Genomic DNA, 16,236 nt, shown 5'->3' on the forward strand with positions numbered 1-16,236 from the left:
TTGCGTGGAGTGAATTCCTGCCTGGCAGTGGGGAGGGAAAGCAGGAGGATGCAGAGCCAAGAGAAGAATTGGGAATGCAGTGGGGTCTGCCTGCATCCCAGGCTCCAAGTCCTCCTGCTGCTCACCCATTGCCGCGTCTTGGCTTCACCCTCCATGCCCAGGATGAGATGGAAGATTTGCAAAGCCAGCTGTAAAATGTTTTTTACAAAATGTTTAATGCAAAAAAAAAAAAATCCAACCCTGAATCAGTTTCTTTTTGACATGGAGGAGAAGGAGGGAAGATGCTGCTATGCAGGAAGCAGCCTCATTGCAGGAAAGCTCCCTCTGTATATAAATGCTAATAAGCCTGGCTGATGCCACCTGAGTCATTTGACAAGCTGAGTCACCCTTCTCCTTCAGATCTTACTCTCCTTCTGTGCTCAGTAATTTTTAACTTGCCCAAATATTGAGGGGGAGTGAGGACTGTGCCCCTTTTCCCGCATGTCCCATTCACTACCCCCAGCCCCTGCCAGTGCAGCCATTCCAGGTGACAGCCCCCCTGTGCCAAAGGCCCATGGTCATGGGAGAGATGGCCAGGAGCAGCCAAAGGCTGGGCACCCTTCCCATCCTATCTCATCCTGTCTCCTGTCCCATCCCATTCTCTTTCCTATCCTATCCTCCAGCCCATTCTCCTCTTCCTTCCTATTCTGATATCCCCTGTCCCCTCACATCCTATTTCATGTCCCCCATCTCTTTCCATCTCATGCCTTCTGTCCCAGCTTCTCTTTAAGGTTTGAGCTAAAACTCTCTGCTGCTGCCTTGCAAAAGACCTGGGGTTTGAGGCAATGCTTGGGAAACCCTCATTTGGTCAGCAGTGACTTGTGCCACCTCAGGGCACGTGGCATTTGCCTGGCTGGGCAGGGGACAGCAGGGCACAGCCTGTTTCAGATCGAAGGGGCAGCTGCAGCGGGCTGTGGCTGAACACCCACACCCAGCCCGAGTGCTCAGGGCTTTTAAGACTCACAGCCAAAGGTTCATGGACTCCGCAGCAAACGAGCTGCAGAGTAAATGATAGCACTGGGATGCTTTTCTTTGTGGGATTCCCACATGGGAAAGGTCAAAATCTCAAAGGAGCTAACTCCTTTGGCTTTCGCTCCCTGAGATCTGAAGCAGAGGGGCTACAAAAGAGTTACACCTGGTGGTAAGCTGAATGTGTGAATTAAGAGTCAGTTGGCACCTGGGCTATGAAACCTCAGGTGCCTGTGGGCAAGGGAGATGGGCCCTTGCCCCTCAAGAGCTCCGTGCCCTTCCTATGTCCTTGGGGAATGGCAGGAGGCAGGTAGGAGCAGCAGGGAGTGAAAGGCTATTTACCTGTGGGGTAAGGCTCTCTGGGATCAGCCCCCTTGGGACTGTGCAGGGCTGGGGTCTGGGTGGGGAGGAGTGTGCCTAACCTAACCTACCATGAAGAGGGCTTGGGATCAAGCTGGAGGGTGGCTGGGGCACAGAATGTCCTAAATAACCAGGAGTCCAGCCGTGCTTGTGGTGGGCTAGCAGCTCTGGGCCAGGGGCTACCTTGCATTAGGGTTTTCCTGCCTTGTGCCAGTGTGTGCCCCAACAGCAGTGGTTTCTGGTGAGGCCACACTCACATCCCCCATCCCAGCTGCTGGCAGCAGGCCAGGGTGCAGTGCAAGGGGTGTGTCCAAAAAAAAAAATGGGTGCAAAGCATCAGGACTACCAGAGCTGTGGATTTGGTGGTGTTAATAGCCATGGTAGAAACAGAACCCCCTGCAGCTCCTCCCAGCAATGGGGAACACGTGCTCCTGCTTGCACTTGGAATGGCTTTGCTGCTCCTGTAGCACCAGGGGTTTCTTCTCTGTGTATATAGGTTGGGAAATGGAGGGGGGTGCGAGTTTAGGGGTATGCAACATTCAAATAGATTGATTATTTTGGCCCAGACAAATGTTAGCCATGGCTTTATGGCTGCATTCCTGCTTCCTCACTCCGCCACTGCCATTGTCTGATCTGAAACATATTTTACTGATTACTTCCTCTATTATTTTTTCTGGGAACAAAACTAAAGTTTGCATAACTTATCCCTACTTATACAACCCCCCATTCAATTTTTATTTGCTGGGAAACAATATGTGTCTATTTTTTTTCCTTTGTCCTTTTCATTGGGGATCATTTATCTCAATGTGCCTTTGGATTTCTTTGTTTTGCAGTTTCAGTGATGGACATCTGCTGGCCTCTTGCTGTGCCCTGGTTCTGCTTTCACACTCTTGCTTGCCAACACCAGTGCTAAAGGTAATTTGTCACAGCTGATGTTAAGAGGTGTGGAGGTACTGGCTGCCACGTGCTGAGGTTATTCGTGTTCCTGTCTTTTCAAAGGTTGCCAGCTTTGAATCCTGGGGTTTGGTTCTCTCCTGTGATTAATTTGGAAGAACTTTGGTGATTTCTGATAGCTGGTGCATTTCTATGTCTTATTTCTTCTCCTTGGTAGTAAAAAGTGTTGAATTGCCATTATAAAAACTAGGAAGAAAAACTGGGCTTATAAACTGGTTTGCAAAATAGACTGGGCCAATTCTGAAAGCTTTTAGCAAAAAAAACTAGATATGCAAGTGACCTGGTACTGTCAGAATACAGCTATATGTGAGTCAACATGTTGTGTTATCTCCCACACACACTGATTGCTTACAGCTGTTCCGATTGCTGCCAGAGTTTGCAATGACATTGTTGGCACACCATGGTGCTGGGGACAAAGTCCTTGGGAGAGGTGGATGGAGGAGCTGTGGTTTGTTATTTTATGTCTCCAGTTAATGCAGTAATATAACCTAAAAGACAATGGGAAGAGCTCTGTAACAGATGCATATGCATTGAGTCTTGGGCCACAAATGGTTGATGGCCAGGCCAGGCCGGTCACATCCTTCCCTCTACAGAACACCTGCACGTGGCAGAGGCCGCAGCTGCCCCTTGGCTGGCTGGCAGAGGGCTTCTCCAAAGTAGCTTGGCTGCTTGGAAAGTCAGATGCTTTATAAAACTCTTCTGAGATAGCAAGGTGCTTCAGTACATGCTTAAACAACTGGTGACTTCCAGCTGATGATTTTGCTTTAATTTGGGATTCTGTCTCCACCCCACACGGCTATTTGTGATACTGTAGTGGATCCCTGATGGGAGGGAGCCTCACAGCACACGTGTGACAGCAGGGGGAAGTGCCAGGCTGGCTCCTTACAGCCACAAAACTAGTGGCTAGAAAACCACTGCAGCAGTTCCTGGACGTGCCTGCACCTGCAAGGAGCAGTTCAGTGCTCTGCTTGACTTCATGCCAGCACTGACCTCTGACTACACGTGCTCACCCAGAGACTTTACTTCCCCCTGTTCAAAGCAGGCCTTTGCTATTTACCAAACCATTAAATAAGATAGGCCTGCTACACCCAATTCTAAGGTTTCAGAAGGGTTGCAAAGGCAGTACTGATGTTTTCCCACAATGACTTCTCTCAGAGACCTGAGCTATTATATTGCTTGCTGACAGTTTTTACAGCACATCATGGAGACCTGCAGACACACAGGCAGCCAGAGCCCACCTGCAATGGTGAGCATGCTGTCCTTTTCCAGCCCCAGCCTTGGTTTTCTGTCAGGTAGTCAGAAAATACCACTTAATTATGCCATTAGCACATTTTCCCTCAGTGTAGTGAATGCCAGAAGGGGAATGCTTGTGCACAAACGACAAAGGAAGAAGAGGGTAGCAGAGTGAGACAGCATCTAGCAGAACTCATTCTAAATGTTTGCCTCCCAAAACATAGGTGGAAGCTGCATATTTACAACACTTCTCGAGGTGCTTAAGTATTACTGGTCATGTAGAACTATACCTATGTGTTTTCAAAGGCCCCAGATGAAGCATCTGGGAAGATGCCCCAGAGAAGCTATTTTCTCTTTTCATAATAAATAAACCCCATGCAGGAAGCACTACTGAAGTTCTTTGGGCATAGTCATTGGACAGGCAGTAGTTCACCTGGGGGGCAGTAAGCTGTAGAGCAATGTTTTATTCCATCAAATGTCCTCCCATCCCCTGACACATCAGTTCCAGTTATGGAAGGGACACAGAAGCACACAAGCACAACAGGCCATCTTGGCTCTTGAAATTTATTTTCAGAGCGTAGTGCTTCAGCTACAATTAAAATACTTGAGCAATTAAAAAATGCTACTGCCTCCATAGTAGAGCTAGACAACAACTAACACTGTTACTCTCATGCACTGACAGATACTAGTTTGCTCATGCCACTGAAGTAGGCTCTCTCTCGTTCACTCATCGCTTCAAAATGCAGGGGTCGTCTACAGAAGTTGCATTCAGCTGAGGAGTGTGGTTTCAGCTCCAGACCAACATCCTTCCACGTAGCCAGCAGCTTTTCTGTTAAGAAAAGTTTATCAAGATCAAAGCTTAAGACTGGATTGCTTTAGAGAAGCAGCAGAAGTGTCAGCGTATTTATTCTCCTAACAAGTGAGCAGGGATAATAGGATTGCCCTCTGACACAATCTACCTCTTGAAACAACTGGGCTGCAACTAAGTCTCAGCCACCCTCATATCACCTCTCCCAACAGGATCGACAAGGATCTATTTTCTCTGAACAGATCCACATTTAAGACAAGTTAACAGCTCAGCTGAGGACAGCTGAGTTTGGAATCCATGTAACATGTGAAGATTGGTTTGGACAATGCACGAGCAGAGCCCTGGCTGGGTATAGGTCTGCACTGGCCTTCGCATCTCGCACTCCAAGCAGGGAAGGGTGCAGGATGCGCTGCAGCAGTGGAAAGACACTGTCCAGCTAATGACATATAAACTTAAGTGCTTCCCAGTCTCATCTTTAGCACAAAGACTGCACAGACAGGCAGGATCTCAGTGCGCTGATGCAGGAGTTGACTCACCAATAAAATAACTCATCATCTGAGGGGTGTGGTGAGGTGTAGGGGCAATTCGGAGCAGCTCCTCTCCACGGGGAACCGTTGGGTAGTTGATGGCTTGGACATAGATGCTGTGCTGGCTCATCAGCTTGTCACAGATCTCTGTATTTTTAGCAGCATCTGCAACCTGAAGTTCAAAATTTTAAAGTTACAAAATCAACCAAAAGAATGAGAGTTGGTAAAACTGTTGGCCCAACTTGGCAAGCTGTAAGAATCCAATAGGGCTGGTAAGTAACATGTAGGTCAGAAAGAAGGGCTAAAAGTCTGTGTTGCAGAGCACTCTGGGCATAAGAACACCACTGCAGTCTAAGCAGGTAGCTGTTTACAGCCCAAATGTTTTTACTAGCTTGTTAGCAGTTTCCTTATTTTCTGTATACTGTTAGTGTATGAAACCCACAGTCTTTCTCCCTCTATTTTATGTTTACACCAGACTTAAGCCAGACCCCTGGCACATCACCACTGGGCAACAGGTCGAGTTGGAAATTTGTGAAGGCAGTAACTAATACCTGACAGGACAATTTGCTCATTGACAGTACAATGGGCACCACAGCCCTGTGCTAGCAGCGCCCCAGGTCCTCACCCTGACGGGAATGATGTGGCTGGGGCAGTGCACCACGGGCAGCCCCGCGTCCATCAGCATCTGCCTCATGAGCTTGACGTTGCGCTGGTGCTGGCGCCTCAGCGCCTGCCCCTCGGCGCTCTTGAGCGTCCGCACGGACTCCAGGGCCCCTGCCAGCAGCATGGGGGGCAGCGACGTGGTGAAAATAAACCCGGCGGCGTACGAGCGAACCGTGTCTATCAGAGAACTGGTGCTGGAGATGTAGCCTCCCACACAGCCAAATGCTTTGCCTGAAGGAAAAAAATTAAAAGGTAAGTAACTGGACTTACTTTTTCCACCTATTGGAATGACGTGAAGTACTGGAGCTTTTCACTTGGAGGAATGAGTTATTCTGACCACACAGGTAATGTAGTCATGGCATGTTCCAGCCCCCCTCGGTAATCCTGTATTTACTCAGCACATGGTGCAGCTTTGTTTTTAAGCCAGTCTTGATAACACAGATCTAGCTGCTGCACAGCAAGGACAGTTCATGACTATCAAATACACAAGTTTTGATTTTGGGGAAGACCTTCCAAGCCAAATCATCAAGCAGGGACTTGAACAGTGACCCCCAAGTGATCAACACTAAGTCTCTCAGAAGATTTAAAATAATCTGTTTCAGAGATGCTAGAAATAGCCTGTGATCCTAAGGAGCACAGAAGGCTGTTACTGTGATTGCGCAGTTGATACCAGCCCTCCTTTCCAAATGTTTGGAGTGCAGAACACAGCCACAGATAGAACTAGGGTGTCTGGTGAACACTTCTGCTCCTATTAGGCAGTAACCCAGGACTTTAAGTTCCAAAGGGCATGAACTTTCCTAGTAAATTTTATTTATGTTTTAAAAGCTGTTTAAACAGCCTTCCAATTTGCAGCAGTAAACTTACTCCTGAGCCTGCATTCTACTCAGATAATAGCAGTTGCTTCAGTACTTGCCAAATCTCTTTACATAACTCCCCATCTCAGGTTTCTAGATTAGGAACACTCCATTTCACATAAAGGAACTAAGTACCACTAAATATAGAGAACTGCTCTACTAGCATTCTCACCTGAATTTCTTCTTGAGTTGTGTAACATGCCATTAGAAGACTTTTTGCTAGCTTTCTTAAAAGAAAAAACCATACAAAGCCACCATACCTATTTCTAAGGCAGTGTAAGTAGCTTAACAGAAGCTTTTCAAACTGTGGGGCACACTTAAATCCTTTGCGCTTTCTGAAAAATCCTAGGCCCCAGCAGCCCTTAACAAGTTCATTTGACTAGACTGGTTTTGAGCTAACCCACTTAATTTGGCTGCTCAGCAGCTTTGCTGCCTCAGCTCCTGCAGGAGTGCCAGGCTGTGCATACCAAGCGTTCCAGAGATGATGTCCATCTTGTGCATGACCCCATCTCGGTCTCCTATCCCACCTCCTCGGGCTCCGTACAGCCCCACAGCGTGCACTTCATCCACAAAGGTGATGGCCCCGTGCTCGTGGGCCACATCACACAGCTCTTCCAGAGGACAAACAGCACCTAGGAACCAAAGCAGTGACTGGCAGTTTAGGATTTTCTGTATGACTGGATAAACCCCAGAGGTACCCCCAAGACAACCCCTACAGCACTGTATACTTTGAGACCTAAAACACAGATGATTTGAGGACTAATTGCCTAGAAGCAGAGAGGAGGCTTTGATGGCAACTTACCATCCATTGAATGGACAGTTTCAAATGCAACAATTTTAGGGGTGGATGGATCAGACTTTTTCAATAGCTCTCGAAGATGGTTGACGTCATTATGGCGAAATATATGTTTTGGCACCCTGCTGTTACAGATCCCCTGGATCATGGAGGCATGGTTTCCAGAATCAGAGTAGATCTCGCAACCTGAGGAAAATAGGTTACAAACCCAGTTACATTTTAAGTATAGAACACATTAACTGATTCCTAGCATTGCATGATGTATGGCAAGAGTTCAGGAAACGAGGGTAGTTTGTTCTTGAAAGTAATGCTCTTTGATCAAAAGAGCAAGTTATAGATCATGGAAGCAAGAATAATATTTGAGGTTTATTTTAGGTATTCAAACTAACATAAACAAGAACTTGACAAAATAGTTATCAAACTCCATCTTCTGAATTGAGAGAGAAGTTCACCCCTTCCAGTGGGAGGACACTAAATTCCTACTGTCTCATTTTCAGGTAGTTTAAACACAAGAACAGAAGACTCAGCTTGTGTAATTCCTCAAGTAGTTCACAGCTCATAGATCTCAATCTCAGTAGGTTGATATTGTCATTTGTACTGAACATAACTTGAATTTGGTATTAAAACCAGCAAACCATACTCTGCCCATGGGTTAGGGCAAATCCTCACTTTGGACAGCCATTTGCAAAACATACTCCCAACAGCTTAAGGCAAGGCTGTGTTTTTGTGGCAACACAGGTGCAGTTTGAGATCTTACCTGGCAGCATTTTAGCTAGAGTGAAGAGAGTGGAGTCATTGGCTACAAAGCAAGATGAGAACAACAGTGCTGCATCTTTTCCATGAAGATCAGCTAGTTCTTTTTCCAAGTCAACATGAAATTTACTTGTTCCCGATATGTTTCTGGTGCCTCCTGCTCCAGCACCATGTTGTTTCAGTGTTTCCCTAAAGAGGGCCCAAGAGAGGCATTAGCATTGCTGTGGGATACACAGAAGAGTAAAGGGTCATTGCTGAAAACATTCTGGTACATAATCAAGACTGTTCTAAAGAAGAACTGGCAGCAGAAAGCAGCTGTTGGGTCTTTGAGCAACCTGCACACTCAGGAGTCCATTAAGGTCAGATGTCAGTGACCAAGCACAGCTGGTATACCATCCAGTTTATCTGGCAACATCTGGGGCTTTTAAGGAAGATCCGAGGAGGACCATCAGTGACCAATACACACAGTGCAGCCCTGGATCTAAACATTAAGTGACCACCCAATAAACAAGTGCAATCTTAACTGCACAGCAAGAATCACATCAGAAGCGACTTATGTCCCACAGTATAGAAATCGGCTTTTCAGAAGCCTTCCCACAAAATACAGCTTGAAAACACCTCTTAAGAACACAGCACCACTCACATAACTGCTCCACAGACCCGAGGGTGGCGGCTCATGCCCAGGTAGTCATTGCTGCACCAGACAGACACCTCCTTCTTGGTGATCAGGGAATCAGTGTAGTCATCTGCCATGGGGAAAATCTGCGCCTTCCGGTTCACGGTCTTGAACACTCGGTAGGTGTGATCCTTCTTCTTCTCATCGATCTTCTTCTCAAAGAACTGATCGTACTGGAAGGTGGATACAGCTGAAAGGAGACAGACTTCAGCACACAGGAAATAATCACAACAGACTAGGCCTCTGGGGGTTTTGCCAGACATTCTTACATTTTGGCAAATTATCCTGAAGCAGATGAGAGACACTTTCCGGTTTTTGCTTCAGCACAATATCCTTAAACTTCTTGAGCAAGCCACTCTGCTCTGCTCCCTCAGTCTCAATCTTTCTCACTGTCGAAGTACTTGGTATTTTGGAAAATTCTGTACCTACAGATATTGGAATAAATTCCAGTAAGATTGTTTGGTTTGAAACAGAGTGAAGTAAGTTGAATTCAGCAAAGCAAACATATAAAGTAAAACCAACATTTCAATCTTTAGGAAGGACATGTCCAAAATCCCATGTTGATCCTGCTAGGATGAACTATTTTATTTGCTTACAAATTTGCCTTTGACAAGACAGAAGGATTAGCCTTGCTAATCAATCACAATACAACAGGCAAATTCCTTATAAAGTATTTGGTTCATCATGACTCAAAGAACCACACTATACAGCTACAGCACTCATCTGAAAGGATTCCATACACACCTAATGGAAGGCAGAGTTCTAGTCAGCTGCTTCCTTTTTGTTCTGTTAGCACAGATTTTTAAACTATGCCACAGAAGGCAAACAAAAGTAAAACAAGCCTTCTGAAACAGGCAGCACGGCTTTACTGACACTGCTGAGAAGTTCCTTCCTTTGAAGGACAGCCCTTCCACACTACCACTGCAAGCCAGCCAACATTCTTTAATTCCATAAGCACCAAAACACCACCCCAAAACCATTTGCCTGCTTTCAAGCTTGGATTTGTGCTGGTACTTGCCTGGTGTCTCGATACTTTGAACCATCTTTGGATATAAAACCTTTATCTAAACCTGCACCCTGGCAAAGCTCTCTTCAGATCTAAGCATCTGCTTGGGTACAAGTGTAACAGCTTGACTCACACATCTAGAGCCAGCCAGCACATCAAAATACAGCTCATGGTATTCCCACATTGAAATCACCCAGGGAAGCCCCGCACAACGTCACAGGTATGTCATTAACACCTACATTCTCCAGCAGCTCTTCCCTGCCGTCTCCCATAATCCCAGCTGCATCGTTTCAGCGGTGCCTGTCAGACCTGGCACGCTTCAGATGCAAGTCAGGCACCAGAGGCTCTCGGGAGGAATCACTGCTTCAGTGCACAGAGAACATACCTTTCCTGTCAGCCTGCACTTCCTGCACATCCTCCTGCAGTTCCAGGCTGGCTTTGCAGAAAACGTTGCTCTTCTTGTGGTTCATCTGAGCTGCCAGGAATGGGCACTTGGTAGCCGTACTCTGGCTAGCACTGGCAGGTGGGTGGCCAGCAGGAAGCTGGGCTCCATCTGCATTCTGCTGGGCCACTTCTTTGACATTTTTGGCCTCTGATATGGGGGCAGAGAAGGGAAAACAATTCAGCTTCATCATTTTAATACCCTGACTTCCGTTTTTTGATGCATTACTTTTGCAATTAATTTGCCAGGACCCATTCAGAACTATTTAACTGAGCAGTTAAATAGTTTTATTTACACAAGTGCAAAATCCCAGTTAACACCCAAGGGACATCTTATTTAAGATGCTAGATCTAGCACTGTACCCTTTGAGGGGCAGAAATACCTCTCACTCCCAACGGGAATATTTAAGGAAAGACTGGATATGGCAGTAAGTGCTATGTTTAGTTGACATAGTAGTGGACTGGACCTCAGAGGTCTTTTCTAACCTAGCTGTGATTCTGTGACCTTCTTTCGAGGACTTCAGACATTTTTCAGCCATGCAGCTTCTGCTCTGAGCCTCAACTCCTTCCTCTGAGTGCCCGGGGAAGAATTCCCCAAGGAATGTTCCCGGGTGGCGTGAAGGGCCATCGTAGCGTGAGAAACACCGCTGGGAGACCCAGGATCCCGGATCCCCACCCGGGGCTCGCCTCGGGACGCCCCAACAGGCCGGTCCCTGACTCCTGCCACGGTCACACATTTCCTTACCGCGGACATTTCAAGGATTAAGCAACCCCTGCCTCAGCGCTGCCTATTCCAGAAGTTTCCCCCCCGAGACATGCGATATCTGTGTTATTTTTTTCCCACCGAGACATGCAATGTCTGTGTTATTTTCCCCCCTCACGGGGCCCGCTGTGCTCTCGGCTCGCTCCCCGGCCGTACTCACCGCGGCCCGCGGGGCTCTCCTCCTCCGCCTGCTGCCCGCGGGCGGCGGACGTGGCGAGGGCGCGGGCGGCCGGCGGGGCCGCCTCCATCATGCGCGGGCAGTGCTGGGCGTACAGCAGCAGCGACGGCCCAGCCTTCTGCAGGAACGCCTGGGACACACGGGCCAGGAACGGGCAGCGCCGCACCACCGCCTCCATCCTCGCAGTCGGACGGGACACCGGAGGTGACGGCAAAGCAGCACCGGCGACGGGGAAGCGACACCGCGCCGCGCTCCCGCACTGCCGCCTTTATAGAGCCGGGGCCGCGGCGCAGGCGCGCTGGGGCTGCGCAGGCGCGGGGAGGAGCCGGGGCGGCGCCCGGCGGCTCTGGGGCGTTGTGAGGGACCTCGGAGGGCCGTGGGACAGCGGGAGCATCCCGAGGACAGGGGGAGACCCCGGGGGTCGTGAGGGGCTGGAGGCATCCCGGCCCCTGGCGGTCGTGAGGGCTGGAGCGGGTGTGGAGCCGTGGGGGAGCAGGGGCGCTGTGAGGGTGTGCGGGACGCTGAGCGCTGCCGCTGTGAGGGCACGGAGGCGGCTTGGGTCCTGCCGGGGCTGTGAGGGGATGGGGCAGCCGGCCCTGCCGGGGCTGTGAGGGGATGGGGCAGCCGGCCCTGCCGGGGCTGTGAGGGGATGGGGCAGCCGGCCCTGCCGGGGCTGTGAGGGGATGGGGCAGCCGGCCCTGCCGGGGCTGTGAGGGGATGGGGCAGCCGGCCCTGCCGGGGCTGTGAGGGGATGGGGCAGCCGGCCCTGCCGGGGCTGTGAGGGGATGGGGCAGCCGGCCCTGCCGGGGCTGTGAGGGGATGGGGCAGCCGGCCCCGCCGGGGCTGTGAGGGGATGGGGCAGCCGGCCCTGCCGGGGGCTGTGAGGGGATGGGGCAGCCGGCCCTGCCGGGGCTGTGAGGGGATGGGGCAGCCGGCCCTGCCGGGGCTGTGAGGGGATGGGCCGTTGCTCGGGGTGTCCCACAGCCCCGGGCTCTGCGGTGTTTGTTTCCCAGAAGGTTTGGGCTCTCTTGCCCGCAGGACAGGAGACTCGGGGTCAGCCCAGCGCGCCGGGGAAAAGGCGAGCTCTGAGTCAGCTGGGGGAAATCCAGTGTTGCTCGGAGTTTTATTCCTAAATGCCCTTCTGACTGCCTGCACAGCCCCTGCCCTGGGGCTCAGGTGGTGGTGGTGGGATCCTCAGCTCCTCTCACTTTTCCTACAGCTGGTACTAATCTAACAGCTCCTCTGTAGGTGACGCTCAGACTTTCACCATTTCATTTTTGCCGGGTTTTGAAGGAAAGAACAGCAGCAACAAGTAAAATAGAAGCCTTCGTTCTCTGGTTTACAATGGACATTAAAGCTTATTTGCTTACAGGAGTATTTGGTGGGGAGAGTATGCTAAGAGGAGTTCTTACGTGTGTGACCATCCAAACCACGGTAGTGCTACTTCCTGTAAGCACTGACTGCTCAAGTGCGGAAAGAATGGAGAAGGAAAAACGACAACGCATTTTTTCCCCCTCATCTTGTGAAACAATTTCACGGAAGACAGGATTTGGGTAGAGAGCTAAGAGCTGTCTTGGGCACTTTGGGGCAGGAGTGGGTTTTGTAACAGGTGTGGAGTTTGGAGGAGAGCTTTCTTAAAGGTCACTCTGGGCTCTTGCCTTGCATGAAGTCACATTGTGTAGTTACTAGAAGGTGCTCATGTAGCATGACTAGAGAAATAAAAGCCTGTGTAGGACTGTGGCTGCTGAACACAAATTTGGCTATAAGAAAGCACTTCTAAAAGTGTTGGTTAGCATTTAGGTATTGCAGATTAATCTTTAATCTGGGGGACAACCAGCAAGGTATTTGCCTAACCCTCTTTTATTCTCCACTGACTCACTTTGAGGATGCTGCATGCAGTTTGTAAACTTTGGGATCTGAGTAAATTGGTCAGGAGGAAAACCTTATAGTCAAATGTCAGATTTGATGTCAGCTCTACTGTGTTACTAAGCTCTGAGGCAGGAAATGGGACAGAGTTCTGCCCTCATGTAGTACTTACAAAGCCCTGAAAAAGTTAGCTGGGGTTTTACAAGGTAGGGTGTGAGATTTGGGTTTTAGTAGGGCTTTAGTATGAGTGTTTTAAGCACAATTTGCTTCTTGCTTATTAGAAATTTAAGACAGTGTTATAGAAGAAGCCTCAATGCTCAGATCTTAACTCAGTATTTGTCAGTGTAATGCATAATTGGCATCATTAAACCAGATATGTGCTAGTTTTAATTTGTTCTGTAGATAAATTATTAAAGCAGGGCAGTGGTATTTGACCTCAGCCTCCGTAGCAGTTATGATAGCAGCAGTCCTGATCATTTGTTAGAACCAGGATAGTGTTTTGATTTATTATTTCAGTTGCTCATTAAGAATTTTTTTTTGGTTTTTTTTCTCTTCCACAATTGTGTTTTGGCTAGTTTTACATACATCAAGTATTTAGCAAAATAGTAAGTTTAAAGACACCTGATCTGTGTTTCAGATTACTGCTGTCCTCGTTTCCTGGAACAGCAACATTTGATTCTCTACCCTGAAGTTTTGTATCACATCAGTTATTCTAAAGATTGAGGGGACATCACAGCATTCTAACTTGTGGATACCTGACAAGTGTCCTTAGAGCACAGTTAATGTGTCTGGGCCTAAGGGATCACTCCTGTGCTCCTGGGGTTAATTGCAGTTTTAGCAACAGAAATCAAGTCCCAGAAGCTTGATTTATAGTATCTTAAGAGTATTTTTCTTTCTCCTCCTATTTTTCCCTTAACAATCATCCATCATACTTAGCTCAGAGGGAACGTGTGTTTTGTCGTAAGAGGCACCAGAGAAAGGTGTTGTGCAAATGAGCACAAATCTGCTGCAAGAGGCTGCAGAGCTTGTCTGCCTGGACACCTGCCACAGCAGGTTAGATCCCTCAGAAATCCGATAATCCTCCTTTATCCTGGTAATCTGAACAGCAGCATCTTGCCATGTTGTAGGGCTGAGGGATAAAGTGTGTTAGTCTGCTTGGTTGCTGGAATTCAGAGACTGGTGGGTTTGTATTCAGCAGTGCATGTGAAGCCTGAAGAGCATCTGCTTTTTCCACAAACGTCATTCAAGGCTGGCAGCTGAGACACGGCGACCTTGGCTACGGTATGGAGATCTCCAAATGGAGCAGAACTCTCGGCTTTCCTGTCAGACTGCCCTCCAATCTGTGCTGTTCATCAAACACTGCAACAACACTTCTTTTGAAGCTTGGTTTTGGTGAATGTATTTAACCTTGTACTTGACAGGAATTGCGCAGAGCAGGGGAACGACATTAACTTGACCCTCATCTTGGAGGGCGCTGTCCTTGTCAGTGCACGGAGCTGGCTGGAGCTCTGGGAGCAACAGAGCAGGGAAAAGTCAGGAAAAGGGTGGCTTGTCAACTGCTCTGCCAGTGTCCTTCCTCCCTTTGGAAATACTGCCAGAGCTTACGTGTTGAAGGTGAAGTAAATACTAATAAAGCTGCCGTTAATTAAAATTTCTTAAGGCTTCAGTGGATTAATTAAACAGTTTTAAGGGTGTTAATTGTGGCAGTGTATTACCGCCATCCTAGAGGGCTCAGGAGAAACATACGCTGTTTGCCACGCTGCAGGAGGAGCACAGTGTGCAGCAGGGCCAGTGGCAGCCCAGAGGAGAACAGGGAGCCCATCCTGAGAGAGAAAAGCAGGCTTAGATCGGAGAGAGGCAGCAGGTACAGCAGGCAGGGGAGAAGGAATGGCTGCTTGGCACTGCAGAAAGGGCAGAGTAACGTAATAAAGGAGGAAAAGGCTTTAAGCAGAGGGGGTAGCACTGATGTGAGAACAAATTTATTCATCTGGCACTGACAAAATGTAGGGCAGAAGGTGAGTAGTTCCTTGCTGTGTTTTGGAGCAGCTTTTAGAGCTGGTCCCTGAGACCAGAGGGATTGAGCAGAGGAAGCTCAATCTGCCTGAAAGGCCCATGTGTTGCAGTGGCAGAGGAAGAGAAGGGAAGACTCAAGTATCCTGAGAGCCTCTGCTGCTTTTAGTTTCCTAAAGCCCATTCTGTTCTGATTATTTGTCATTTTCTTAGCTAAATAAAAGTTAAGGGAAAGCAAGGTTAAATTCCAGCAGTTTGGTGGGTGAGAAGCCACAGAAAGTGCTTCCCACAGAGAAATTGAAATGGGAGAAAATCCCCTGCCACAAGATCAAGTTAATGTCTGCAGATGTCTCTGAAGAGTTGCTGGTGAACATGGTCTCTTTACATGTTGCTGGTTTACCATGTAGGGATATGTGTAAATTACCTTGAATACTTCCCTCCCATCTCCCTCTCTCAAGCATGTTTTCCCCAGTATTCCTGGAAGCAGAACTTGGTTCACAGGTTTGTAGCATTAATCTGCCCTTGCATTTGCCTGCAGGTACCTCCTTTCATATAATTTTCATTAATTTTATGCTTTGAAGAGAGCATTTAGATATTTAGCAGAAAAGCAAAGGTCAGAGCCCTTCTGCATTCAGCCTCTTCAAGTGAAAGGCTATAACTGCACCATAATTAGCAACATCTAATCCCTTTTGCCCACTTCTGAAGTCAGGGCTGTGCATATTCCTAATTTTTTCCCATCCTGTCAGTGTCAGAGAGGGCAAGCCAGAAAAACAATTCCCCCTCCCCATGCACAAACCCTTGTCTATATTGAGATCTGAATTTTCCGAGGGAGTGGGTGTAATCCTGACATCTGGATTTAATCCAGACTCAGATTCCAGGCTTCATCTGAGAACTTCCACCTCCGGTCCTGAGACCAGCAGTTCTTAGAGAGGATTTACTTTATTTACCTTTTAAGGCAATATTGGAGTCTTGTCATAGCAGCCGCATAGTGACAGTTCTTCTGGTGGTGAATTTCTTTTAACACGTTTCCTGATTTGAAGCCAGTCTCTTCTTTACAGGACAGAAGAGGAAATCTCATTCCTTTCTAGGACCCCCTAAGCATCAGAGCCTTTGAGCAAGCTGGAGGAGCTGCTGAATGCTGAGGCTCGTGTTGCAGAGTGGCTGAGCAGCACCCCTGAATCACCAACACGGGCCAGGCAAGATCCATACCCGTCTCACACAAACGAGAATGAGTTGTTTTGTCCCCTACTGTAGTGGATCTCCTAAAATTCATGGACTGCTGGTGAGCCCTCACAAGGCAGTTGGGTCAGGACACTTTTCCTGCATGCCAGGCCCCAGGA

At 48.4% G+C, this 16,236-nt stretch overlaps 1 protein-coding gene and 2 long non-coding RNA genes across 3 annotated transcripts; 2 read left to right on the forward strand and 1 right to left on the reverse strand.

Moving 5' to 3' along the window:
* Positions 1-2,171: 2,171 nt before the first annotated feature.
* LOC140684955 (uncharacterized) lies at positions 2,172-2,440 on the forward strand. The gene is made up of 2 exons (XR_012058008.1): positions 2,172-2,283; positions 2,368-2,440. It is a non-coding gene; the product is annotated as an uncharacterized lncRNA (long non-coding RNA).
* A 1,665-nt stretch (positions 2,441-4,105) lies between these two features.
* ALAS1 (5'-aminolevulinate synthase 1) lies at positions 4,106-11,316 on the reverse strand. Its single transcript, XM_002194955.7, has 10 exons — positions 11,003-11,316; positions 10,024-10,230; positions 8,902-9,057; positions 8,600-8,822; positions 7,961-8,145; positions 7,210-7,389; positions 6,875-7,039; positions 5,516-5,784; positions 4,900-5,062; positions 4,106-4,384 (listed from the first exon to the last, which is right to left on the reverse strand). The coding sequence occupies exons 1-10, from the start codon at positions 11,196-11,198 to the stop codon at positions 4,224-4,226; spliced, it is 1,905 nt and encodes a 634-aa protein (XP_002194991.1). The 5' UTR covers positions 11,199-11,316; the 3' UTR covers positions 4,106-4,223.
* A 549-nt stretch (positions 11,317-11,865) lies between these two features.
* LOC115496951 (uncharacterized) lies at positions 11,866-14,537 on the forward strand. The gene is made up of 2 exons (XR_012057959.1): positions 11,866-14,167; positions 14,308-14,537. It is a non-coding gene; the product is annotated as an uncharacterized lncRNA (long non-coding RNA).
* Positions 14,538-16,236: the final 1,699 nt, after the last annotated feature.

The sequence above is a fragment of the Taeniopygia guttata genome, chromosome 12, assembly GCF_048771995.1.
Source record: "Taeniopygia guttata chromosome 12, bTaeGut7.mat, whole genome shotgun sequence".
NCBI classification, from domain to species: Eukaryota; Metazoa; Chordata; class Aves; order Passeriformes; family Estrildidae; genus Taeniopygia; species Taeniopygia guttata.

Coding starts and splice junctions, on each gene's coding strand:
- ALAS1 (XM_002194955.7), bottom strand. CDS start 11,198: ATGGAGGCGGTGGTGCGGCGCTGCCCGTTCCTGGCCCGTGTGTCCCAG. Junction 8,823..8,901: donor TCAGGATAATTTGCCAAAAT/GTAAGAATGTCT, acceptor GTCTCCTTTCAG/CTGTATCCACCTTCCAGTAC. Junction 5,063..5,515: donor GCCACATCATTCCCGTCAGG/GTGAGGACCTGG, acceptor TTTGAACTTCAG/GTTGCAGATGCTGCTAAAAA.